We start from the raw sequence: 27,609 nt of genomic DNA on the forward strand, positions 1-27,609 counted from the left end.
TTTAGACTAGCTACACATTTTCAGCCAGATTTGAACCCCAAAAAGATTGAGACTGATCTTTGATGTTAAATGTGTCAAAAAGTCACATTAAACCCACATTGATTCACTGTTTTGTGTCAAAAAGCACTGAAATTTTCTCGCGTGAAGTACTCATTATTCATTCATAACCATGAGATTTTAAAAACAGCTGGTGGTCTGGGATGTTCTAAAAATATCTCACTTCAAGGTTGAGTAAAACAGCAAGACCGAAATGGCACATAGAGACAAAACTAAAAACTAAAAATAACATTTAAAGGACAAGGGGAAACAAAACATTCCAAGTAGACAGAGGACAGTATGTAACACAACCCAACACAAACATCTGTCCACTTTTATGGAAATTACTGTGCCCCAGCTGCTCTAGAGAACAGTTGGATGCTCTTTTTACACACTGTGGTCCAGAACATGTTGAACACTTTACTAGCCACAGTGATAGCAACCCCGTTACTGATTAGTGTGTCCCTAATGACAGAAGCTGGACTAATAGGAGCCAGGCACGACATTTTTATATTTTATCGGTGATTGCAGCTTGCAGACAGCAGCTTTTATTAGTGCAAACAGAATGAAGGGCATTTCCATCCTTCTCTTACAATGAAATACTGTCACTGATGATAAGACTATCTATCTAAGCGTAAATCCACAGTAAGTAAAACCATAACAGCATTTTAGTTGATCAATAACTGCAATAACTTGAACCAACTCTTCTGGGTTGTGCCCGGTATTATTACCTGATAAAAATGTCCTTACATTTTAGGGAAAAATATGAAAGTAGGAATCCACAAACAAACCTTGACTAAACACTGCTTTTAAAAATGTAAGTGTCATAACCTAAATAACGATTGCAAGACATCATTTATACATATTTTTGTATAACTATCAAATAAGGTAGAATATAATTGCTAATAACTGTTGCATTGCCTCTAATTTCTTGTGTAAAAATAACCCCATAAAATAAAAATACAATGAAATGAGGCAAGTTAGAATATCAGTGCTAGAATAGAACAAGTAGCAGGCAGGCAGAAAACATCAGTCAGTGCTTTAGATTTTTTTGTTAAGAACTCCAGCATATTCATTGATGCTGGCTTAAGAGCTGCTGCTGCTGTTTTAAGAGGAGGTTCAGATGCAACTGTGTGACTTTGCTCTGATAGAAGGTATTTCACTTCACGAACTGCTCTAGCTTGGATGGCGTTGCTTTCATTTTCGCTCATGTATTCGGTGCAGAAACGTGGGTCAAGCAGGGTTGTCATATTGATTAGTTCCTCAGTCACCGCATCTCCATATTTGCTTTACTTCTTGATTATATTTGCAAGGTCTGTCATTCTTCTTTGCCTGTAGGATGTTATTATAAAATAACTGAAGAACAGGCTTCACACATGAGATTGTGACGTAGTTTTTTAGCGGAAAATGCATCAGTGAATTCAAGAAGAGGACCTAGAACCTTACTCACAGAATCAAGAACGTCTACATCTGTGTCTGGTTGATCTGTAGGCAGCCAAGACTTGGCTTTTCTTGTTCCAACAGCCTCTGAATCATCTTTTGTTTTCATCCCCATCTTGTGGGAGAATTTGTGACCAGTTTGTGCTCAAGTTAATTCCATTTTTGCTTGACTACCATAAAGTGCCCGCTGCTGTTTCCAGCTGTAAGCAAAAGAAGCCACAGTCTTTTTTACCAATTCCTGCTGCTCTGTCAATCCTAGGGTCCTTCAAACTCCTCTTTGAAGATTAAAAAACATAGCTAAGAGATAAAGACTATTTCTCTCTCACTCACTAAATCACACCACTCTCTCTGTCTCTCTCTCTCAATATAAGAACTAATTACAAGTTTTGTTTTTTCATGAAAAATGAAACTTATCAAGCATGACAATCTTTTCCACTTATTGTATACAATGGCTTTAACCACATTGGGTCCGCTATCTGTTGTCACACACACCTGTTTGTTCTGAGACTAAGAAACTCTTTGAGACCACTGGCGATATTTTCGCCCGTGTGATTTTCGGGAAAGAAACTTACATAACTCCTAGCAGGAGTCATTGTCAATGCACGGTCAAGCTGATATATGGTTCTGCTCGACCACATGTCTGTGGTTGAGGCAAAAAACTCCACAGATGACAGCATGGCTTCTAGTTTGTCACAGCATGCTTTATACATTGCAGGCAAGGGTGTCTTAAAATATATTTTCTACATGGGGTGTTTGTACCTTGGACCAAGTTTTTTACCCAGACACTTGAAGCCCTCATTTTCCCTGGTTTGGATTGGCATTATGTCCTTGGCCAAACAATATATGACTGCATTGGTGATTTCCATCCACTGTTTTCTCTTTCTGTCATGGAGTGCAACTAGCACGTGCTCCCGCCCTCCTCGTGTGCCTTCATAGCCTGGTTGTGTTCGACAGTTTGTTTGTTTTTTGTGGTAAAACTAATTTGTTGTATTTCCACCTTTAGTCGTAACACTCTTCGTGCACATTTTACAGAATATTGTGCTTTGTTGGAAGTCTGACCTCCAAAAAGTGGCCAAGCCACTTCCATAAATTGGAAATGGCTCTCTTTTTAGCTACCAATTCTTCATCAGCGTCTGACATAAAACCATTCTTGGTTGCCTTTTGCCAGATGGGAGGGACTGGAAGAGTATATAGTACTGTACAAATGTCTTAGGCACCATTTGCTTTGTTCTTTTATGAACGATGAACACTATTTATTTCTCTCTTTTTTTTTTTTTTTCTTTTTACATTAGAAACACAAAAAGTCGTTTGTTGGCTTTTGCCTTTCCACAAAAAACATTTCTGGTCAAGCTTCTTTAGGCTGCGGAAGGACCAACTTGGCATCCACATGAAGCTGCCAGATGATGAACCAGCTTCTTGCTGGATTTCTGATCTCTCAAAGAAGAAACTCTGGGAAATTTCTCATCAGATCTTCAACTTCTGTTTTTGTCCTTGACATTTCCAGATTCCTCTACAGAGGTTAAAATGTAATGGTGCCTAAAACTTTTGCACATTACTGTATATTCGGGGTTAGAGTGGTCAGTTGCAATCCTGGTTGCACATTTCAGGGTCCTGGAGATGTCGTGGAGTGATCTAAAGCTACAGCCGATCACCTTCTCAGTAGATGAAGTGCTGTTGCTTGACCTTATTCCTGGCCATGGCTGCAGCAAACAAGACTGTGATGGAGAAAGTTAGAATCGATTCGATGATGGCAGTATAGAAGTTGACCTACATCCTCACAGGGATGGGACTCAACAAGTACAGCCTCTGCTTAGTTGTCTTGGTGATGGAGCTGATGCTCCCACTGGAGCTCCTAGGTGATGGTGGTGCCTAGGAAGCAGAAGGACTTTACAAAGGTCTCCAAAGTGTCACAGTGGTTGACAGGTGGGAGGGGGGCTAGGTCCTCCCTGAGAACTGCTATCATCTCCTCTGTCTTGAGAGATTTGAGCTCCAGGTTGTTCGTGCTGCACCATGACGCCAAACAGTCCATCTCACTCCTGTAGGCCAACTCGTCTCTATCAGAGATGAGGCCGATAAGGGTGGTGTCATTTGCAAACTTCAGGAGTTGCACAGACTGCTTTCTAGATGTGCAGCTGTTGGTATACAGAGAGAATAACAGAGGAGAGAGGGCACAGACTTAAAGTGATCCAGTGCTGATGGTCTGGGAGTCTTCCCCAGCCCCACGACCTGCTGTCTGTCTGTCATGAAGTCTGTTATCCACCTGCACAGTGAGTTCAGCACTGTCAGCTGAGATGCGATTCATCATTCAGTGTCATGCAATCGCATGCTGCTCTGCAACTGCATGCTACCTTGTCCCAGCAAATATTGAATAGCAATTTAGCATGCCTATCCTATAGAACCAATAGTCTTCATTCACTCACCATGGTTTTATTTTTGTTCTCTCATTCTCACCTCTTTCTCCTCTCCTGGTTTCTGTTGCTGTTCTATTTTTTATTTTTTTTTACTTTCTCTCACTTACTGTGTTTCTTATCCATCAGTGTCTCCTTCAGTGTCAATACTTAGACACATAAACAGCACAGACACAATAAACACACTTGTAACAGTGCAAAACATAACACGCTCTATGTATAAACATAAAAACCTGGAGATTTTCTATTTAAGACATAGAGGTCGCCACCATTTGCAATGTGTGGTTGCAAAGCAGGTGGCGGACATCCCAGCAACTCCATGTCTAAACAAAACAGGCAAATGATGACACAAACTAGTGAGTGAAGAAGTAACACTGCTCTGAGCACATACAGATACGAAGTAACCTGCTGTAGCTAGGTTCTACAATTCATAGAGAGAACCCAACAATCCTACTTTAGCACTGGGCAACAGTGGAGAGGTAAAACTGACTTTAACAGAAAACCGTCAGCAGAACCAGGCTCAAGGTGGGCAGTCATCTGCCGTGACCAGTTGGGGTGTGTGGACAGTGGAGAGGGAAGAGGATAGTAGACAATAACAAGCAACAGACAGGGCACTATACATAGTCATCTATAGAGAATCCCTCCCAACCCTCTCAGACTGGAATGATTACTAAAATTAGGTCATGGATACCATAGCAGACATGGGTGCATACAGTTTATGAACTGGCATCTAAGTAGCATGATGCTGCCCACACTATGCAGCGTCAGAAGGATGGTATTTGCGAGGTGGTGAGTGCTTAGAGTTCTACAAACACTAAATAATTAGTAAGTAATTAGAAAGTAGTAGTAATGTTGTATATTGTATTTATAGTTAATGAAAATGTAGAAAAACTGCTAAACCCATTTCTAAGTACAGGTGCATCTCAATAAATGATATATATATAAGTTTATTATAAAATAATTGATTTTAAAAAAGTTAATTTATTTCATTAATTCAGTTTAAAATGTGATACTCATATAGATTGAGTCATATTTTCCAACTGTTAATTTTTTAAAAACTTTTAAGATTATGACGTACAGCTAATGAAAACAAAAAATTTGAATATTACATAAGCTCAATTTAAAAAAAAAAGGATTTCTAACACAGAAATGTTGGCTGAAAACGATGCCCATGTACAACATAAGCACTGAATACTTGGTCGGGGCTCCTTTTGCACGAATTACATGAAGGCGATCAGCCTGTGGCACTGCTGAGGTGTTATGGAAGCCCGTCGTCTGCATTGTTGGGTCTTGTGTCTTTCATCTTCCTCTTGACAATACCCCATAGATTCTCTTTACAGACAGTAAAAACTAACAATGGAAGCACGCTTGAGCTAGCTAAAAAGGTGTGGTAAATTTTTACTTAACCACTGCTCAGTCACTAAATCTTGGGCATTATGGAAATTTCCAAGTAATTTTCTTTTGTTTAGAATTTCATAGAAGCACTTGCTCAGTAGTAATCATTTATTTTTATACTTTTCTTTCAATTCTTATTCATGAAGCTGGTTATATTCTTTTTAGTGTATCTCAGAAAGCCATTTAAATCTCATTTTATTGATCTCAAAATGTCACATCTATTATACAGTAGCTGCTGTGTTATCCACCCATCCCCTGTCACCCACACAGGTTAAATTATTATTTGTCACAAGCCTGGTTAGAACAGAGATGATGGGAAAAGTGGGAAGAAATTAGTGTCAGTGTGAGAGGATGAAGATAAAAAATTGCACCTTAATGTATGGGAACATTTTTATTGTGGCAAAGAGCAAAGGAGCTGCAGGAGGTGCACACTCACATGTCCGCTAGAGTAACTAAAGTAGTTCCCAGAGTCACAAAATCACATTAATGCACATTTAAATGCATACACGTATGCACCCCCACACACACACAGTCCATCGGCCAGCAATTACAGTTGCTGGCAGAGAAAGCAGCCATACATAGTCAATAAGAGCGGAGAAAACAATGAACACACAGAACAGATGATTGCTGTAAATAAAAGAATGAAGTGGTGCAAGGGAGGCACAGAGGAGGACATGATGCTGCTAGCACACAGCCAAATGGAACGGGAGAATAGAGGTGTGTATGAGGAGGCAAATGGATTTTGAATTTCCACTTGTGCGTCGATTTTTAATAAATACATTTCGAACTGTTTCACCACACAGCAGTTTGGCAGACTAAGCAACTCTTTATTTAAACAGGAGACAGGGGCATTGGGCTCAGCAATATAGAAAAAAAGTTTGACTCATTTGAGTGCACAGGTACCACAACCTGTACTTTATCAGTCATTTTAGCACATTTATTAAAAGCATACATACATAATAGAAAATATTCTTCAGTTTGATGCACATGAGCAAATCATTTCTAGTGGCAGCAATTCTTTTATTTATTTAATAAGCTAATTGCTTGCATCTGCACTGTGTTTGTAAATTCATTATTCAGTAGTTGAATACATGTCATGATTAGAACGTTTTGCACTGGTGTTGTGATGTGGTTTCAGGTCTTGTGTATCCTCGCTCATCTCTCCTTTAACATCGATCCTCGCTCTTCAGAGCCGATGTGCAGTATGATACTTGAGACAACCTTCAACATGAAGGAGCGAGGAAAGATCTTAAGAGACGTGAGAGGTACATCTGGTTTCAGACAGAGATGGTGAACTACTGATCTCAGCAGGAGCAAGTTGATATTGGCAGGAAGTTGTTGTAGACATTCAGACAAAGACTGCTGGGTCAGGCAATAAGGTCAAGTGATTATGTTCAGGGAAAGCCACTGGTCAAGGCGAGAAACCTTAAAAAAACACTTTCATGAGAATGTTGACAAATTCCGTCAAAGGTTAAGAGCCGACCATCCAGTCAGTCAGCAATCTGTGATCTTTATCTGCAGGAGGGTGTGTCTCTGTTTTTATGACTCTTGCCACTGTGTGAACTGACACACAAACTGTATTTATCTGCTTTTCTAATGTTACTCCTCTTTTTGTACATGCCGTTGTTCCTGTTCGAATTTCTCTATGACTTAAGAGTGACCAGACAAAAGGTGAGTGACTAGAGAGACAATGCACAGCAATTTAGTGGAATCAACAAGCTTTTCTTGTAAATTTACAAGATAAAAGTAAATAAGGTCATGATTATTTCTTTTTATAAACATGAAAAAGACCTTACCTTTAACAAAGACTTGTTACACTCCACAAAGTCAGGGGGAGCAGCCTTGCATTTGGTCTTTGTCCTGTCTTGTCCTTGGCGCTAGGTGAAGCTTTGACTGCGTCTACACTAAGCTGTGTTCGTTCTAAAACAACATTTGTGCCAAAACAGTGTGTGCTGCCCACCAGGTTGTCTCTGCATTTAGCTCCATCCACATTAAAATAAAGATAAATGGGAAAGCTAGTCATTTTCCTACTGAATATATGTGATGTACCTACAACCATGCCAGCCACAGAAAACAAGCAGAGAAGAAAAGGTTTACTATTTCTGGAGACTACAGTCATTTTGGACTTGGTAACAGGCAGATCATTCTTTGACTGTTTTAAGAACACAGCTGGTTCAGTCTGAACAGACAGCGAGTGAGACAGTCATCCATCATCATGCTGTGCTGCTTCTCTCCATCTAATCAGCTTATATTCTGGCCAGAGCCTCCTTACACAGAGTAGGGAGGGTGTGTTGTTGCTTAGTGCACACTGCTTATTGGACATGTGATGGAGGGACTATGGAGGGACCAAGGTCTGTGTCTGATTGTTTAATACTGAATAACAACCATCTGTAGACAGTGCATATGTAAGTGGGTTTTGGGGTTTGTTTTATCCATGAATAGTTTCTTAACTGTCCTGTTCCCAGACAGGTATTTACTGTTGCATCTGTGGTTGATTCTTACAGAATGTGTCGCACTACACTCCTGGTCTGTGTGTGTCTGTGTGTGTATCTTGCGTGAATATCTCAGCAACTCCTGGATTTACCAACCTTTCTGTATCATAGTTTATTTTAACATATTTGTTGATATTGTTACTTATAACAACAGCTACGAACCCATACGAAATGTATTTTTCAAACGGAAAATGTCCAGGGCGATCACCATGCACCAATTATCACTACCAGCATTCATTCAACTCTGTTACGTCACTGGACACTGCGGTGTTAGACTCCACCAGATCTTGCTTATCTATGTGGCAAATTACAATAAAATATGTTGCTTATGTTTTAGCGTGTTCATAGGTAGCAGTTGGAGATTATCCAACAAGCTTTCTTTTGTTAGCACATACCAGCAGTGGCTGGGACACCACGGGCAGAGCAAGTTTATGCTTGTTTAACAGGTGCTTTTTACTCGCAGAGCTGTTATTGCACCTCCAGAGAACAGAGACGAGTATAGATGTTGTCAACTCCAGTAATGTCTCACCTTACTTGTGCAACCACCTTAGTGCTGAGACACACACTGCAACACCTCTGATTGGTGCACTCTATAGCGACATGTTGGTTGTGCATCATGTCCGCCATTGCTTTCTTTCTTTTCTGCATTGAAGTAATTAGCCACTGTTTAGTGTCTATTCACACCAACTTGGCTTTTTTGTAATTCATAGAAAAATATTCACCTCAGTGACGAAGAAGCTCAACACAGTGAGTGTATCATTGAGATTTAGACACATACTGTACCACGTCTGCCTTTAATTGACATTCACTTTTGGGTTTTACTGTGTTTCAGAGTCCTCATAAATTATAGTAGTAACTGACTCCCAACTTTTTTCAAATGCTGCCTTATGTTTCATACATTTCCGCTAATCTGGTTGTTCATCTTTGAGGAAGGTGCAGTCTCACTGAGCCAGTGTGCACATACACATGCAAACATTTAATTTACATTCACAAGTTGTAATCAAATGTTAGATATGAAAATTTGTTTGCAGGATGTGTGTATACAGGTGCAACTAACTACACTGTGCTGTAAATGCGCTGTTATTGGTTCAAAAGTACCACATGTCAATAGTGACACTCTGATGCCATCTACTGTCACATCTGGAGAAGTGGCACTCAGCTGCTCAGCTTTCTTTATTTGGGTTTAATTTCAGACAGGACAAGTATTATTATTTTGTATTTCCATGAGCATTTCCCAAACTAAAAACTGAATCCTACAAACATATATGTAGTCTGGTGTAGCTCACAACGTTTTGTTATTGAACACACATTTGTCACAAAAATAATTTCCTTTTTAAGTATTGCTGTATATGACATTCTAAATTAGCACCTGATTGAATTCAGAATCAACATATTCAACTGTGTAGAGCAGTATAGAAAACCCAACAAATCCCCCTTAAGCACCATTAGGAGACAGTGGAGACTTTAACAACATTTAAACATAAGAAACCTCCAGTAGAACCAGGCTCAGAGTGCCTCACCTGCCTCGACTGGGTGGAACAAACATCCTGTCGTCAGGTGTAGGACTTAAGACACTTAATGGAATTTTTTCACTTCTTTATTTCTGAAAGGAAGACTAATCAGTTCACTAAAATAATAATAAGAAAAATGTATATATGTCTATATACAAGAATAAATGTCCTCAAACGATTATTCTAGTAATAATAATTTCTTACATTTTAAAGTGCTCCAGTGTAACCCATGGCAACACAAAATGTCCCTCAAGGTTGACCCAGTAGTTCTAATATTAGCATGTGACCTGACATAATGACCTTAAAAACTCTTAATAATTATAATAAGTAATAGGTAGTAATTATCTACCTTTGATTTTTTTTTTCCCTATACAAACAGTGTGAGATGTCTTTGTTATTAGTTATCAGTAACAACTGCTAAGGATTCTTTTATTTTTTTCACATGCAGCAACTCGCCAAAAGTATCTGTTGCCCCAAAAACACTAATATTATAATCTCTGGCATACATTTGTAGTGATATCAGAATCAGCTCCTGCAGTCATCGAAACAACATCAAAACCACCTAGTTATTGTCAAATTATGGCAAAACATTACTAATGTGACAAATGAAATTATTGGCATGCTGAAATTTGAAGCTGTAAAACGTTACGGTTGAATTCCTTATGTGCTGCACATGGCAAGGAATGGGCAAGTCATTATTGGAAGCATAAGCAGGATATTAATGCAGTTATAATTACTTTTCAATCACCAAATATTGGAATTGCAGTCAGCTCCAAAAGATATATATTGTAGGGACTTCTAGTAGTAACTTCAGTGGTCAGTTCACCGGTATTGGTAGTACTACAGTACTACAGTAAAGCATACGTATAAGTAAAAATGTGAAGAAATTGAAAACAATACAACATTGCAAGAGTTTCCTGGTAGCTTATAAACCTGATGTTGCTAATTTTGGTGTCTGTACTAAACGAGTAGGGTTTTCTTTAATAGGCCATCAGGATGTATTCTTGTAACAAAACAAGAACAAAAATGCTTTTTGAATTCAATTGTTCAATTAATTTACTTTAATATTCAAGGTGCAGTTTTAACTTTTGAAGTTGTATTTGACAACCCTTTAACATAAGCATAACCAGTGTTCTTTGCTGTAAGCAGAAGGTTAACTGTGGACTTTTGCCACAAAAAGAGAATAGAATGCTGAAAACACATTCATGAAAATTGTGAGTACAAATTATCTTAAATTCCTTTCAGAGAACTTGTAAGTAGCTTATAGTAAATTAGATTAGATTTGGCTCGAGTGGCTTTCCTCTAATAGAGCCAGGATTGTAGTGGTGAACAAAGTACAGTGAGCACAGATGCAGCATTATAAAAGCAAACATGCCTCTACTAACAAGTCTGCTTCTAACATTTAACAAGGAAATGAAAAGGGTTAACTGTACCGACCTCATAAAGGTGAACGTGATGGAGTTTTTGTCACATGCAGAGCAGATCAAAGTTATGCAACATGAATAAATGTGGTCAAGATATTTATGTCCTTTAGAAGATTAGACCAGAATTGTGTGTTAAATTTGAAAGCCTGCAACTAAACTGAACCATCATACATACTGGGCTTCTTTATCCTCCACAAATACTGAGTTAAGCCTGTTGGGTGTTTGTGTTCCCACTGAGCGGGGTCGTTTTATCCAAATGAGGTTCCAGGTCACATTTATGAAAGATGAAAAATGGCTCAACCAGCAGTCATAAAATATATATACATACATATATACAGGAAAGTGTGGCTAATTAAATAACTATATGTATAAATAAAATCAGAAATGGATCAATTTAAGTAAAAAGTAGCGCAAATTTGACATGCATAATATTTATAACATATTTATTTACATGTAAATACACATAATTGCATCATTAGCATAGAAACTCTTATATAAGTACTTAATTGTACTGGCATTAGATTGTACTGTTAATGTCACCATGTGTCTGTCTTGTCTATTTCCCCCCCCATCCAGCATTCTTTTGCTTTTACTGATGTCCCGCCCACCTTGCTCCTCCCAGCCAATCACTGCCCAAGTACTCAGATGGCCGTGTACTGAAGGGGCCGCCGGCGAATGCTGAGCAGGCTGAAGAGGTCAGGGTCCGCCTCGTTGTCCTGTGACTGGCCGCTGGACGGGACTGAGGCTGCATGGAGCCAATGTACAACAAGCAGGACAGCAACTCATCAGATGGGGACGAGAAGGGGTGAGACAGAGGGTTGTGTGTGCGCGTGCGTGCGTGCGTGTGTGTTCATCTCTGATGTAAACATTAAAGGAAAGCAGAGATTAACTGTGATTTGACAGAAGTGACAGATGATAGAATAGCTGTTGTCTTTGATAATACTGTGATGGTTGGATGAAAAACTGAGGGTTTTTTTATTTTTTATTTTTTTTCTCCTTCTTCTCACATGCTGACACAAGCACCTCATGCCATTAAGCAGTATATGCAGATATGTAGATACATTTGCTGTGATACTGACAGAATGCAAAAACAGAATACGAACTAAAGATTAATAAGAGATGAGTTGTTGGGCAGCATGATCCATATTTATAAAATAAGAGATGGATGTTGTCTGGATGGATGGATGGATGGAGGGATATCTTGGGGGGATTCAGTTTATTTAGTTTCTTTTTCAGGAGGGGGAAAAAAGGATGGGAGAACACTCTGTCACGCTTCCATCTGTGCCCTCTGTTTCTCCGGCACGTGCGGTCACACATACACACACACACACACACACACAGACTAGCTCACACATGCTGCCCTCACCACTTCATTAAATAAATTCATAGAGACTCATAGAGTCCAGAGCTGATAAAGAAGCAAACCCAAAAACCAAGCAAGTTTTTTCCCCCCAGTGTCCAGTCACAGTGTATGAAGGCCAAGAGTGTTTCATTATTATTAAATGAATATGATTATTATAAAAATAATCATAAAATGGCCACATAATAACAGAATGACTTCTTATTTTCATAACAATCTATTGCACATCTTAACCCACAAGAATTTTCTTTGTATTTATTCTACAATTATATCCCCACAGGGGGAGAAATGTATAAAATATTATTACTATATTATTTGTTATTTCTCAAATATTTTTAACTGTATGTTACTTTGGCTGAATACATTAAATGTTGTTTTAAATTTCCACTTGTCTACATACACAATGCTCCTTATAAATTCCCTTCACAGAGATCTGATGCTTACAGTACTCTGATATAAGGTTTGCTTAAAGCTCAACAAGCTAGCATCATTATTCCCACTGCCCAAACAGCAATGTCCCATAGGAAGGTCAAAGGTCAAATTGGTGGGGCCTGATTTCTAACTTTCCCACAGTTGTAAAAAGAGTAGTCTTAACTTCAATACATTTATGATAAATGTAAAAAAAAACACAAAAAAATATATAACTCTCCTCACAAAATAAAAAAAACAATACGTAAAACAACATAAAAGTTATTATTACCAGAGTTTGGTTATTTATTTATTACCTAGTTCTATCTATCTATCTATTTTACAACCTGTATTTGGCATTCACTGTGGACAGCAAAGGAGCCATGTTTTCCTCCCTGTGCAAATGAAATAAAAACACTTTGAAATAAAAATTTGATAATAATGATGCTGTATTGTGTGCTCATATCCAGAAGATGGTGTAAAGAATGCAGGTTAAAGTGGTGTGTGTAGTGTTGGTGTAGCTTCTGGTTTTCTCCTGATTCATTATTTATAAACAGTGTGCTACATGTGCACAAATGTGTGATGTGCATAAAGTGTAAGTGAGTATTATTAATATATATATATATTTCTATAGGGATGCATGAAGGGTTTTTTTTGCTTTGTGTACATAGATAAACATTTATGCAGTTGAATATGTGAATATGCAGGTGGTGTGTGTGTGTATTGGGGGGGGGGGGGATTAGTGGAGTGGAGAGAGCTGGATTAGGAGCAGTGAGGGCAGATGGAGCCACAGAAAGCAGAGGACAGCTCAGGTCACCTCAATATGTGACATCAACAGGGGATTGTCGCTTTGTGTTTGTGCGCATGTGCGTGTATTCAGTGTCAGTGAGCATGCACATGTTCTTGTGAGTGCTGCCTCATGCCCTGACCCCTCCCCTGTGTGATTTCTGAGTCACAGAGGATTCTGGATACACATACACACTTATTCGCAAACGCACAGATGCTGATACAAAACTACACATAGCCTGGAGCAGGGGATGTTGAAATAGAATTTGTTGTGTGTGTGTGTGTGTGTGTGTCCCTATTTCTGTGTGGGTTAACATGTCTTTCTATGGTTGTCTGAAAGTTTCAGTTTAAAATCATCGTTGTGAGGCCGTTTTTATCACTCCTCACAACTTCAAAGGACTGTTTGAAGGTTAAGACTTGGTTTTAGGCTAATGGTTAGAATTTGTAATTGTGCCTATTTCTCTGCTGTGTGTTTGTGTGTGTGTGTGTGTTTGTATGGCTATTATTGTGAGCAGGGGATGTTGAAATGGAATCTGTTGTGTGTGTGTGTGTGTGTGTGTGTGTGTGTGTGTGTGTGTGTGTGTGTGTGTGTGTGTGTGTGTGTGTGTGTGTGTGTGTCCCTATTTCTGTGTGTGCTGTGTGCGGGCTAGGAAATGCATTATGTCAATGAGTGTCTTCACACTGACTGCCATACAAAAATGTCTGTGTGTTTCAGAATCAACTGCAGTGTGAAGCTTTTGAATATTTCAGGAGAAACTTTCACCATTTCAATTCGATTACCATCTAAATAGAGGAAATGTGACTGTTGTTGTTGTGCATAGGTGTGTGTGGAGGTGTGTGTGTGTGTCTGATTTGCCTGTTGTAATTTTGGTCACTGGCTTTATTTCAGTTTGCACATGGGAGGTTTGTTTTGTTTTGTTTTGTTTTTTAGTTAGAATTACTGAGTTTATTTCTAAAGTGGAATACTAATCATTAGCTCCGGGACAGTGTTATTAGACTTGGTGTAGAGAGGTGAGGGAATCAACATTATTTATTAATATTACTTTTTAAGTGCAAAGTGAAAGTAGTTATTTGATCACTTGTGCTTTGTTTTTTTATTGTTTCCTTACTATTTCAGGTGACTCACAAATCTCCCAGTTGCATCCTGAGGTCAAAAAGATAACATTATACAACAATTGGTGCGCTCAAAGTGATCTCAAAAAGTCAATGAGCAGGGTGCACGTTACCAGTTGTATCTTATGTAACATAATGTGTTAAATACATATTTAAAATCAGTTTTTCTTCCGTATTGTTTATACTGTAAGCCGTATTATTGGTTCTCCCCTGACTGTAGCTGTGGATATCTAGATAAAGCTTTTAAACATCTTGGTACAGCTCGATATGAAAAATGGCAGGTGGAAAAAACTTGGATGACTATTTTAAATGGCAATAAAAAAGAGGCAAAAAATATGCTCACAGGAAGCTTCTAATTATCTATCAAACTTTGAATGATTACAGACACTGTTTTGTGTTTTATTTTGTTTGGTTTTGTTTTTTGTTACTTATTGCATTAACTTTAAATAGCAACAACTAAATCTATCTGTGGTGCGATTTGGCATTTTACCATATTCTTTATTATAGAAAACGACAAGACGGCTCAGCTCAGTCTCTCAAGTGGATTTTTATAACTTTGTGACGATGAATGAACATGACTTTAGAGATGCCCTGAATGTCTTTTCCGCCATAAAGTTAGCAGCATAAGTTTTTCGTTTAAAAAGCAAGACTTAACAACTTTTGGCTTAATTGCCATGAAATTTAGTACAGACACGTGTTCCCCCAGGAGGAACTGGAATAATTTAACCTCCCCTGGGCTTTGTGTTTAGTGCTAATTAGCAATGGTTAGCAGAAAAACAGTAAATTAAAATGCATTACTGACATTACTGTTAACATGACAGTATTGCTGCATGCAGTGACAGCCCTGAAGAGCCACTAGCATGTGGACTGTACCTGTAGATCCACATGGACTGAGGTCCATTTGTGGAACATGTCTGTGTACTCCATACCCCGGTTACAGCATGTACAGAAGGTTGTCAGTGTTCATCCATTTGTATGAACTAGCCAATGGCTAGTTGTGTCAGGAGAGTCCGCTTAACATGGATGTCGTTCTGATGATATTCTAGACACCAATAATGAAGATTAAGCAGCGGCAGTTGGTTTGGCAGATGTTCTTAGTTTTTGATGTGCTTTTATACATGATCACATTGTTTCCCTGGTCTTAAGCAAGTCAGAATATGAGAATAAAGTGATGAAATAAAGGCAAGGACTTTGACTGCAGGCACCTAAATACAGCCTGCTGTTCTGAGTACTTCTGATGGATGAGCTCTTGTCCTAGAAAGCCAGGCCAAAAACACAATTCTCATGGATGATTTCAACGAAAACAGGCATTGATGGTGGCAGTCGATCAGTGCTCGCGTGCTTTCAACCCACAACAGGGAGTCACACTCATAATCATGGCACAAAGCATCCTTGTGGAGGTTATTATAGCCCCATTTAACTTGAGTGTGAAAGTTGCTCAAAATCGCTCAAAGAATAGCATTTAACTTTGGAGTCTTTTTCCTACTAAATCAAATCTTTATATATATTTCTAAGAAACTGAACCATACCAGGAACAACATGGAACTAGGTGAAATGGACAATTTGTTATTTATTTTTAGTTTTATTTCAAAGCCATTGGTTTCAACAGGCCTTTCTTCCTTTTTTAGTGAAGCCTTGTCCTCAGGTAACCTCTCTGCAGTACCACATTAATTGTATTCGCTGGTGCAGCAGCACAAGCAAACACAACAACAGCTGTGTACTAATTCACAAGCCTCTTGGCCATCTGACCTTCAAAAGTGTGTTTGTGTGTGTGACTTGGACAAATAATGCAAAAAGTAGTGAAGGATTTTTATACCAAGACGCGAATCAGTAAGTCTGATGTTTAATACAATTTTCATTCAGATTTTATATGTGCATTTTGAGAATGCGCATAAAAAATAAATGATGGAATTGTACTTTAGTCATGAGTTCATGTCATAGAGAAACAAACATACATTTGATCCTGACCAATCATAGATTTCCATCTTTCATGACTTTGGGTGTACATGTACATATATTGGAAAGGGATGCTAGAGATATACTTAACTGTTCAACAGATGTATCAGTCCACATCAGAACATGTAGAAATTGTCAAAATAAGAAATGTGATAGTGCCATGCGAGGTATCCCAGTTGCTGCCTCGATTGTCTTCTGGTATGACACACTGCACGGAATAAAACAATGCTCATTTGTGTTTGTGACGCTGCCACAGTTTTTGTGGTTTGAAGCCATAGTTTTCTTGTGGAGGGAACAAAGAGACCAAACCTTCCAACAAACACTGGGGGCTGAAGACCTCTTGGATTTTGCTGTTACAATCAGTATTCATTTGTTCACCTCCGGCTTTGACCTCTGTGTGCAGCCAGTGAAATATCTGCTGTCTACAATGTGACCTGAAAGTGATAGACAAAACAGGTAATTCTCCATGTTTAAGAGTAGCCTACCCCATCGATTTAACATTGCTGAAGTCCGGTTAGGTTGAGGTCAAGATATGCAGGGAAGCACATCTAGATGGAGGAATATGCTAATAACACAACAGTGAATATCACAACTCATTTCACAAAGACAGATACATCAAATCTTAAATGTGAATCCTCACATTACCTTTAAAGGTCAACTCATTATCAACTCATTCTTCCGTCAGTTACAAACCGTAGTCTGGTATTTGTTCAGGACAAAAAGGACAAATTTTAAAGCCATGCAGAATATTCAGTACGACTGTATTTCAGATCATTCAGTGCTTGTTCCTCCACTAGTCTCTGAACAACACATACTGCATAATAGGTACCCTGTTATTATATTGAATATTCACTGTGCCACAGTGTAAACAAAGATTTTCTACTAATAAAGTAGGTCTATTTTATTGATGCCAACATTGCCCATAATGCAACTTCACCACCTCCTGATTAGTCTGAGATTTGGGTCGAGTTATTCTAGTACCAGCTAATGCAGCCTGGAACCATTAGCCCCAGGCAAAGAAGAGCACATTAAAGAGATCTGGTAGGATCACTTCTTTCTAACTCAATTCACAGATTTCTTTTTCTTTTTCATTGTCAAACTTGTAGTCTTCATCCCCAAAGCCCAAATCAGAACATTTATTGTTACAGCTTCCTGTGGAACAAAGGCTTTATACACCTTGATATGCAGTAGTACTCTGAACACCCTGGATATATAAAAACAGTGGCTTTCTTTCATAGCTCTCAGAACTCAACAGTACACCGTGCTCTTTGTCAAAAGACTAATAACTGAAAAATACAGACTAATCCATGTGTCTCGCTCTGTCTGAGCACAGCAGAGAATACTGTTTTTTGAAAGTAAAGAGAGAGTTGCTGATGGACACAACTACATTGCAATGGTGCACATGTTCTGTGATGTTCATTGTTAAATTTCATGACCTAAACCTTGCTTAACGTTGTCAAAATGTCAATGGTTTCTAATAGTTAGAGCGCTGGTGGTTGCCAGCTTGTCTTAGAGTATTAAAGTCAATCCAGACAAACATGCATCATATCTCAAAAGGGTCAGTGAAATTCTAAATGAGAGATTAAGTCAAGTGGCTGAGGCTAACGGAGCGATGGATAGCCTGAATGTGAAATCATGACTTCAGCTCTCAATAGGTACAGTTTACATTGTAAACAGTGTGGTGCATACCTGCTACCTTGGGCACATTGATGACATACATCTGTACTACACTTTGTCTTCACACTAGGCCTTGATCTCGACCCTGCAGTGATCACAAATCCCCCTGCTGATCTTGTTCAGTGATCCTTGGTATGTTATTGTCAACATCTCACCACATGACCACACATGACTACTTTACACCCCTACAGAAACACAGTAATATTTGAAACCACGATGTAGTTCACATGAGAGCTTGTGGGCTTTTCAAACTAAATTAATTTAATTTTATTTATTTTGTTACCTCCTGTACTATTTGTTCTTTGTTTGGACTCATGACTGTGAGAGAGGCAGCACAAGCCTGTATCATCACTGTGAAGCTCACTAACAGCACAACTGTTGTTGGCTTGATTCCCAGTGGCAGTGACGTAAAGAGATTGTCACAGTAATGCCGGCCAGATAACCTCTCTCTTAACATCAGTAAGACACAGCAGGTGGTGGTGGATGACAAGCGAGCATTCCTCCATTAAGAGAGGCAAAAGTAGAAAGTTTTAAGTTCCTCTGTGTGCATAGTGCAAAGAACCTGATCACACAGGAACTGTGATTAACAAGGCACAGCTGTGAATATATTATCTAAAGCAGCCCAGGAAGTTTGGCTCAGGCCAACAGAATCACAGGTTATTGACCAGCTGTAAGGTATCCCACCCTAAATTTCCCACATTTAGCAATTTGTGATCCAAGGTTTTGGTTTAAATTTTATAATTCAAAGCCAGACATAATTCTGATGATGTCATCAATGCTATTTTTACAGCCTTAGAAAAGCTTCTCCAGTAAATCTAAAGATGTTATTTAACTGTTGTCACAGGGTGAGCAGTACTCATAGAGAGTGAACTGAACATCACATGTAAAGCCACTGGGGTGATAAAAGATGCTCACAATAGAAATATGGGGGGAAAAACAATTTTAATTAAGCTACTGCCAGCAGCTAGTTACCTAAACAGCAGAAATGGAGAAATGACTAGACCAGGGGTAGCCAATCCTGGTTCTTGAGGGCCATTGTCCTGCTTGTTTTCCAACTATCCCTGCCCTACACACTACTAATTACTCTGATCACATATTTTCAGCCAATCAGAAGCTTGAGGTGAAGGGGTTGGTTTCAAAACAAGCAGAGCAGTGGGCTTTGAGGACAAGGACTGGCCACCCCTGAGCTCGACTGTCTGATGAGTAGCATCTTTCTGGAAGATAATGATTGCATATTTCCAAAAATGTAAAACATAGTCTTCAAGTTTGTGATATTTCCTGAGGACAAAAAGGTAGACAAAACTATTTACATTCAGTATTTGAACATTACTTCTGTGTATGCACTGATCATGCTTGTAGAATACAGAAAACCTACTGAGTCTGACAGTTCTTTTTGTGACCTCTAGGAAAGAAAATGTCTGGTCACAGACACTGTGCAACACAAATGTGCTAGCGTGTGTGTGTGTGTGCGTGCATGTGTGTAACCACTCAATGAAGACAACTATATGAAGCCTTTAAGAATCAGTAATGTCAGACTCTACACAGCTGCTCAGATGTTGACACTCAAGGTCTCATCATCGCCATGGAAGCTTTTGAACTTTTACACATGACCACACATGACAGGGTCTGTTAGTGTGTGCCATCATTCTCCTGCAACCTGCTGGTTGTCCACAGTCATGTGATTATGAAAGCACACTAAACCACTGCCTGGTCACACTTGATAAGAGCATTGGATAAAAATCAGAAATCTAAATGTGAAACCAGGACTTAATTTACTTTATTTCTCATTAAACAAAATGTTCAATGTCGTTCCCCGGTCTTTAGTCAGTGAGGCATCTGACAAATAGCTGACACTGTGGAATTTACCTTGAGGTGTTGCTAAAATTGTCTGAGCTTGGTTGAGGCCTGACAAAAGGGTGACATTGACAATAATATGGAGGAGGCATTAGCAAAAGCAAGCAGAGGAGAGCGAATAAAATAACTTAAAGAAAGTAAAGAAGATGAAAATATTATGAAATGCTCACCATTTGATTAAGAGTGATTTCTCTGCTGACAGTTTAATCATTCTAGACAAATCCATACAGAAATAAAACAACACATCCTGAAAGACTCTGTTTATTTATAATGTACTCTTACTGTCAGACAACCTACAAATCTTTAATTGAAAAGAAGGGATGAGAAATAGAGAAGATTATATGTTGAGCAAATCTAATGCCAACAGGATTAACAATTACAGAACACGGTTGACGACACGCTTTCCTGACCTACCCCATCCTTTAGAGAAGCTCATTTTGCTCTGTAGGGCCACTTCTTCACCAAGGATTTTGTGTCCTGTGAATAATACCACTGTAGCACTCTGTGTACCCACTCTGTCTGTTCTGAGGTCCTCACATTTTCTCCTGCCTTTGCAGTTCCAGCTAGGGTAAATATACAATAATTCCCCTTGGTGTTTTGACCTGCCAACCTGACTGCTTTAGATGGGTTTTCTGTTGCAAACACTATATTTTCATTGTGTCTGTACCTACCCTACCTTTTATTTGTGTGTGTGTGTGTGTGTGTGTGTGTGTGTGTGTGTGTGTGTGTGTGTGTGTGTGTGTATATATATATATATATATATATATATATATATATATATATATTCTTTTTTTTTTTTTCAGTAATCAGTTACCATTTCAACTCACATCTCACTGATGACCTTGCTCTCAAGCCCATCTATAGGAATACATAGTTGGGAGTTTACAGCACTGAAGGATGCTTATCCTCCTGCAAAGCTTTTAAGCCTCCGTAAACACTGCTAATATTCATTCAGCTCCACTGCTCAAGGTAATTTTGTATTCAAGAACGATCTTCACAATAACACATTATGATTACACTTGGAACAAAAGGAGATCATAGAACGGTCTAAGTCAATTGATGAGATATCTAGCATCTCTGTGTCCTCGTAAGACTTCACTGCACTGAACTTAGAAGACTGCATCAGCCTGCTGTTATGTAATGAAGTTAGCATTAAAGCTTAAGTGAGTTTGGATGAAGTGAGGCAACGGTTCCTTTTAGGTTTCTCCTGAGGGACAAAGTGAAAAGAGCAAAACAGAAGAAAGGTGGAAATGAAAAGGGCACGAAGAGAGAAAGTGACAGGAGTTAAATGCAAAAATGTCAACAGAGATGACAGGTGACAGAGACAGAGAGAGAGCGGCGAACGGTTAGAGAAAGAAGCAGTTAGGAGAAGAATGGCAAAAAAAATGCAGCAAGGACAGGAAGTTATAGAGTCCAAGTGGGGTTGTGTGAGGTAGATCTAGGCATGACGAGGTACACTGTGAGGACAGAGAGCATGTCACCGTCACCGAGGGAGGAACTACACATGCAGACGGGGAGGGAGACAGAGAGGTGGCAGGGAAGGCTGGGCGAGAGCAACCAGAGGGAAGGAGAGAAGGCGGGAGGGAGGGGAGAGAGGGAAATAAACAGAGTAGCTGTTCCTCCCAGCAGCCAGTCTGAGGCAGAGAGCTACTACTGTCTCAGATATCTCAGCTGATAGCAGCAGCTCCAGGCTGTACTGTGGACATTGACTCAGCGAGGCAGTTGTCGGAGGCTTTAGGGACCTCCTCTTAGAGCTTTATAAATCAGCAAAAGCTGCTGTTAGCCACACCTATGTGCTCTAGATAAAGTGGAACTACTATTACACTGATCAAATGGAGCAACAACTGTTTTCATGCAAATAAGGCTGAATGGGACACATGTCCTGACTTAACTACACTGCTGGGAGTCTGACACAGAAGAAGGAGCTGCTGGGTTACATTTTCCCATAAGAGGAGCATAATGCATATCTTACAGCCATACTGCATCAACAGGTCAGTCTGTTTGTGCGAATATATTTCCGTCTATTTATGTGTGCTGACGGTGGGTGTGTGACACCGCTGGCATCCAATGCTCTGTACCTCATGTTTAGAAGAGATAAAGCATAAAATGCTTGTGTGTTGAGTTCAGTTATGAGCCAGTTTGTATTATTGTCCCTGCTGTTTTGGATATATTATTAGTCTTGAGTTAATAACAGTAGTCCACATATTGTATTTCCAGTAGAGGTAAAGTACTTCTATATGATAAAAACTCTCAAATGAGGTAAATCATCTAATTATTACTACTGCAAATATTTAATTACTTGTTTTAAACTAATTTGTTGGTATCTTTTTTGTTTAAACAATTAATAGGGAAACTCCCTCAAGATAGTACATTATGTTCATTTGGTAAGATATCTGAAAATGATCATGGTGTTTCATCAGTGAAGTAGGGGTGTCTGTAACCTGACAATCAGCTGATGCAAATGTCCTTTTTTCCTTAATTCCATTTGTGAGAGATGATATCAGTAAATGCATGTTAGTGACTCTAAAAACAATGTTAACTTAACAATGAAGCTTTTGTTAAAGCTCCCACCCTGCAATAGCATCTTCCATCTGATAATTTTTCAGTTGATGCCCTCGGGGGGCACAGAGCTGTAGCCTCCTGTATCTGTCTGAATTGCAGCATTTGTTGCAGCTATAACACGTGTTTTCAGAGTGGTGTTTGTATAGCCACTTCAGGTCATGTTTCAGGTTAAAAGCCATTCAAAGCGTTGTGGTAACTTCTGTTGTCTGCTACCATGTCTGTTTTTGATGCTATGTATGTTCAAAACTGAAACTGATCAGCAAGAGATCATTTAGTCAGATAAATCAAGAGTACCTTCCTTTGTCTATGTCTGTGTGAAATCAATGAACCATTGTAACCATGATGGGGGTAAATCGGTTTCTGTTATCACTGTAAACTGCGCATGTCCTGTATGACGCTCTTGACAAGCCAAACCAGGAAAGGACAGGACAAAGACAGTGAAGACATAGCCAGCACCCAGCTTTGCAGCTCCCTTCATCTCTACTGTGCAGTTTAACCCCTTTTAGCTCAATGTTTAAGTTTTCCTTCTCTTACTTGATTAGCACACTGTACTCTACCTGTCCTCGAGTAAACAGCTGCTAAAGTTAGCAAATGGCTAGTGAACATACTGGAGTATTTAGCAGCCAGTTACCAAATAAGTTGGTGGAGACCAAAATAGAGAAAATAAGGGAGAGGAAATAACTGTCCTTACATGTCAGTCCTTTTATGCTGCCCCCAAGTGGCCCATCATGAATGAAGGCTGCTTTATGTCACAAATCCCATTGCATTTAGTTTGTTCAGATGTTACTGTAAATTGAATTGTTGCAGTGTTTTACTCATTTTCTGTATGTGTTTTGATTCGAGGCTTACAGCCAAAGAATAATTTCAGTGGGTGTGTTTGCATAAATGGATACTAGACTTCACGAAGACTGTCTCCCACCACTGTCCTATAAATCTGAGTATTTCCCTCATGGTGTGGAAACATAGTAGACATAGACCTTTTTAATAGATGCTGAAATGATAATGTGATGTGCACTGTGTTATGGTAGTTCACCACGTAGTGATATCCAGCCAGAATAGACAGCGCCTAGTCATGTGCATAGCAGTAAAATTTAGAAGTTTTCTCAACCATGAAGATCAGCAAGACCCAAGAGAGACGTCAGAGGATTTTTTTCTTGTCTTTTCTTTTTTGGTTGCAAGAGTAAAGTGGATTTGACAGCCAGCAAGAGGGAGGGAGGGAGGAGAGCACTGTTACCTAATACTGCTGACGGACGTTTAGGGAGGAGCAAAAAGGAGAGAGATGTTGGGAAGCAAAGGTGGAAACAGAAAAGACTGGAAGGAAGTTGAAATGGGAAGGGTGTGGAGCAAACAGCCAGACATGGGGGACAGACGGGGAGGGAGAGGGGTCCAAATCTGCCACTTGGAGAAAGGACAGACTCCATCCTGAGAAAGGAGGAGAGTGAGAGAATTATAGTGATAAGTAATAGGAGGTGGGGAAAAGATGAGTGAAGGAATTTTATATGTCTTAGGGTGTGCGTCTTTATACAGTGTGAACGGATTGTGTATGTGTTTGTCTCAGTATGACTCAGTCATTCATTCACTGTTGAGAAATAGATACAGAATCCGGAAGGAGAAAGTGTACCAGTTCTTAAATCACATCTACACAGGTCATAATGGCTAAGTGACGGTGCCATATATCAGCTCTCTTAAAACATCTATGCTAAAAAAAGCTCATTGTGAGTTGTCAACTCATGCACCATGTCAACTGACAATGCTGTGCTTAGGGCCTTCTGCTAGAGTGACTTAAGAGTCAGTTTTACCATAGTTATGTTATTGTTCTAGTTGCGTGGCAGTGCAGTTTGAATGATTCATCAATTACTTACTCAACAGAGAGTTCATGAAATCTTCAGACCTGAAACTGATTTCTGTTTGTTTAATGTATGGATTTGCCGCTTTTGTCTGTTCATTTAAAGTTAAATACCTTTCATCTTTGGAGACTATTTTAAGTCACCTTCTTTGGCTTTGGAAAGTTGCAATGAGCAATTGTCACTATTTCCTGTCATTTTGTAGAAAATCCTAGAAACTCCGCAGTCTGTCAGCGGCTAGGTTCAACATTTTTTTTAAGTTTTAGAATATGTTCAAATGTGAGACAACATCAGATTAGCTTTTTTTTTTTTTTTTCATTTCATAGCTTTCACACAGTATATTAATTTTTTGCTATTGGTTTGTTAAAATTATTTTTTCTTAAAAAGTCAAATGAATGTGGAAAAAAAAAAGTAACTCCATGAAAAATAAAAAAATTCAATTTTCTTTATGCCTAGAGAAGAGTAAAATAACTCTAATATAGCTGTCGGTTTTATCAACAATAGAAGTAACTATATAGTCATTTCTTAAACTAATAATAAATAATTTGTAAAATGAGTGTTTGGGCTTTTAAAAAAGAAGATTTTTTCCATTCAACATTCTTCCTCCCTCTCTTCTCATCCCAGGTGGCCAGATGTGCCAAAGAGAAAGAGGAAGAACAGCCAGTGTTCGGTGAAGAGCATGTCTGGTAAGGATTTGTCATCGCTGCTTTTGCCTCTCTGTTTCTCACCTACAAACAAGCAAATGAACACAGTCTGAACAGGTTTGTTTGGAGACCTATAGTCTACTAAATCTTAAGGATTAGTAGCATTTCTATGATTATATCCTTATGTGTTGAACCTTATTTAGTTCACCTAGGTAAAAAAAAAAACAAGCTTAAAAGATCTATGTTAGTAGCTATAGAGGGCACTCATAAGTACTTGGCACCAAAATGAAAGCCATTTAGTGTTTCACACTTTATGAAGCACATAATTTTACCCTTTATGGTCAGCTATTGCAGCAAATCCTGCATGCTTAAACACCCTTTAAATAAAGAAGTGAGAGGTACACATAATTCAGAATGAAGCTGTAAATGCTCAAGATAACTTTAGTAACTTGTATTTGTAATTGATCTGTGAAATAGTTTTAATATGTAAAATAAGATAGATAGATGACAGATTAGATAAAATGATATGGGAGACTATGTTTTGATAAGTACATTTTTTTCTTTTTCAGTAAACAAACGAATCACCTTTTGCATACAGAAGTTTATTTTTACATTTCTGGCTCGTCACTGTGGATTTACATTTTCCATGGCAAATCCAAAAAGTAATCCTTAGCATTGTAATGACTGACAGTTTTCATGCAACAACATGACAGTTTAGACGTTAATGTTTAAATAGAATATGATTATGTACATGCTGTGAGGGAGTCAAAGCCTGAAGGGGCTGAGTTGAATAAATACAGCGAATGAAAGGTCAACATGAAAGATAGATTTCATGGAATATGGAAGTGACCTCATAAGCTTACATGATATCAGCTCTATGTGTGCACAAAAGACTGCTAGTTTTGTATGTGTTCCATCCTGTGTCACAGTCCGATGCACAGGAGCTTCACTGAGGCCCCTGTGATAACACTCACCCCCCCCTCCTCCCTCTCCTCCTCCTCTCCTGCTGCCCCTCATCTTCTCTTCCTTTCTCCTCCTCATCACCACCTCTCTCTCTGTTTCTTCTTGTCTGGCCCTGCTAACCACAACCCTCTTCACTTCATCATCCTGGCCATCTGGCTTGGCCTCTCTTACTTACTCTCATTGTTCAACCTTTTTTTCATTCCATCCCATCTTCCTCTTTGATCTCCTTCTCCTGTCCTATAGCTCTTAGCGTCTCTGTTCCAGGGTATGTCCCCAGCTACCTGGAGAAAGATGAGCCATGTGTTGTCTGCGGGGACAAGGCGACTGGCTACCACTACCGTTGCATCACATGCGAAGGTTGTAAGGTACAGTCGAGAGTCCACCACTTATTACAAAGATCATCAATTCTGAGAATGTTTATGTTTTGTTTGGGCTACTTTTAGTACAATATCAGAGATGTTGTTTTCAAGTAAGTTTTTATAACTGCTTAATAGTCCTCATTCAAACTGACTGCTGACGTGACCTTTTAGGTATTTAGGAATTACAATCTTGGCGTATTTTTCTTTTGCTGTCAGAGTAGCCTTTGAACCTCGAGGCTAATCAGCACTGGCATTCTTTAGAGCTTTCTGAAGCTTTCCTGGCAGTTGCTCCAAGTCTGTATACTTGCACAAATAGTCACAGCCGAAGACAAATGTGGAAAAAGGTTTGAAGTCAGCCTTAAAATTAACGTTATTATTTATTGATAACTCTGATCCTGATAGTGTTAGAGATTAGAAGAAGACTCCATTTGACTGAGAAGCTTGATAGATGTGAGGAGCTCATAGTGTTGAACTGCAGTCAGCTGACTTGATATAAGTGCAAGCTTAAGGCCAAATAATACTTTTTACCTTACCTTACCAGCGAATATCTGTTCACACGTAGATGCAAAAAGTGCTTCTTTTCTTCATAATCTATTTTATAATCTTTATTTATGGCCATGTTTCACACATGCGGTACAAAACACAATGGCATTTGTGGAGAGTCGCAACAGCAGGACGAAGAGATTATTTACTTCCCAGCCAAAAACAGGCTGCTGTAATATTTCTTGGACCTCCTTTTGCTTTGATTACAGCATGCACCAACTGTGGTATTGTTTTAATAAATGTATTATATGTTTACACGTTTATGTCTATCCAGAGTCATATTATGCATTTTGTGGTTATATATATATATAAACCAGCAAGAGCTGCTCCGTTCACAGCCCCAGTGGCATGAGTAGTGGCACTAGCCAGCACCATTAGCAGCAGCACTCACGCTGTGTACAGTCTGTACAGACCAAACATTTTGGATTGCACATGGACTTGAGAGGTGAGAAAGCGTTAAGTGAACTTTAGTTCGCCTAACTGAGTAGTTTTCCTAACTGAACTTTGGCTAAATTTCATGTAGTGTTGTGCCTAACTTCATATTCCTGGTTAAGTTCACCTTTAAACAGTCTTCTGTGTTCAGTAGAAAGGAATTTGTTGGTTTGTAGTGATCAGCCTTTTCTGATCTAACTAAAATTGTCATATCTGTTGCAAGACTGGTGCAATGAGACAGGTAACTAAAGCACAGAGACTCTGATCAGTTGCTAGGCAGGAAGCAGAGACTTCAAGACATTCCTGCTCCCAGCTACATAGTCCAGCACATAACGTACAATGTCAAATCTTTTTAAGTCTCCAGTACTCAGTACGCTGTATTGAAAACATGAAAACATAAGC

The 27,609-nt window shown here is 39.0% G+C and overlaps 1 protein-coding gene across 5 annotated transcripts in view; it reads left to right on the forward strand.

Moving 5' to 3' along the window:
* The window catches only part of LOC113153524 (thyroid hormone receptor alpha), a 68,648-nt gene that overhangs the window by 26,461 nt on the left and 14,578 nt on the right, over window positions 1–27,609 (forward strand). For 4 of the 5 annotated variants that reach the window (XM_026347211.1, XM_026347226.1, XM_026347203.1 and 1 more), the window contains 3 exons: window positions 11,283–11,511; window positions 24,891–24,952; window positions 26,117–26,238. In XM_026347211.1, the coding sequence (XP_026202996.1) occupies window positions 11,456–11,511; window positions 24,891–24,952; window positions 26,117–26,238 (240 nt within the window). In that variant the 5' untranslated portion in view covers window positions 11,283–11,455. Of the gene's footprint in view, window positions 1–11,282; window positions 11,512–21,489; window positions 21,852–24,890; window positions 24,953–26,116; window positions 26,239–27,609 lie in introns of those variants that run through there. The other variant, XM_026347235.1, reaches the window with a different exon arrangement.

This window comes from Anabas testudineus, chromosome 8 (genome assembly GCF_900324465.2).
Source record: "Anabas testudineus chromosome 8, fAnaTes1.2, whole genome shotgun sequence".
Lineage (NCBI taxonomy): Eukaryota > Metazoa > Chordata > Actinopteri > Anabantiformes > Anabantidae > Anabas > Anabas testudineus.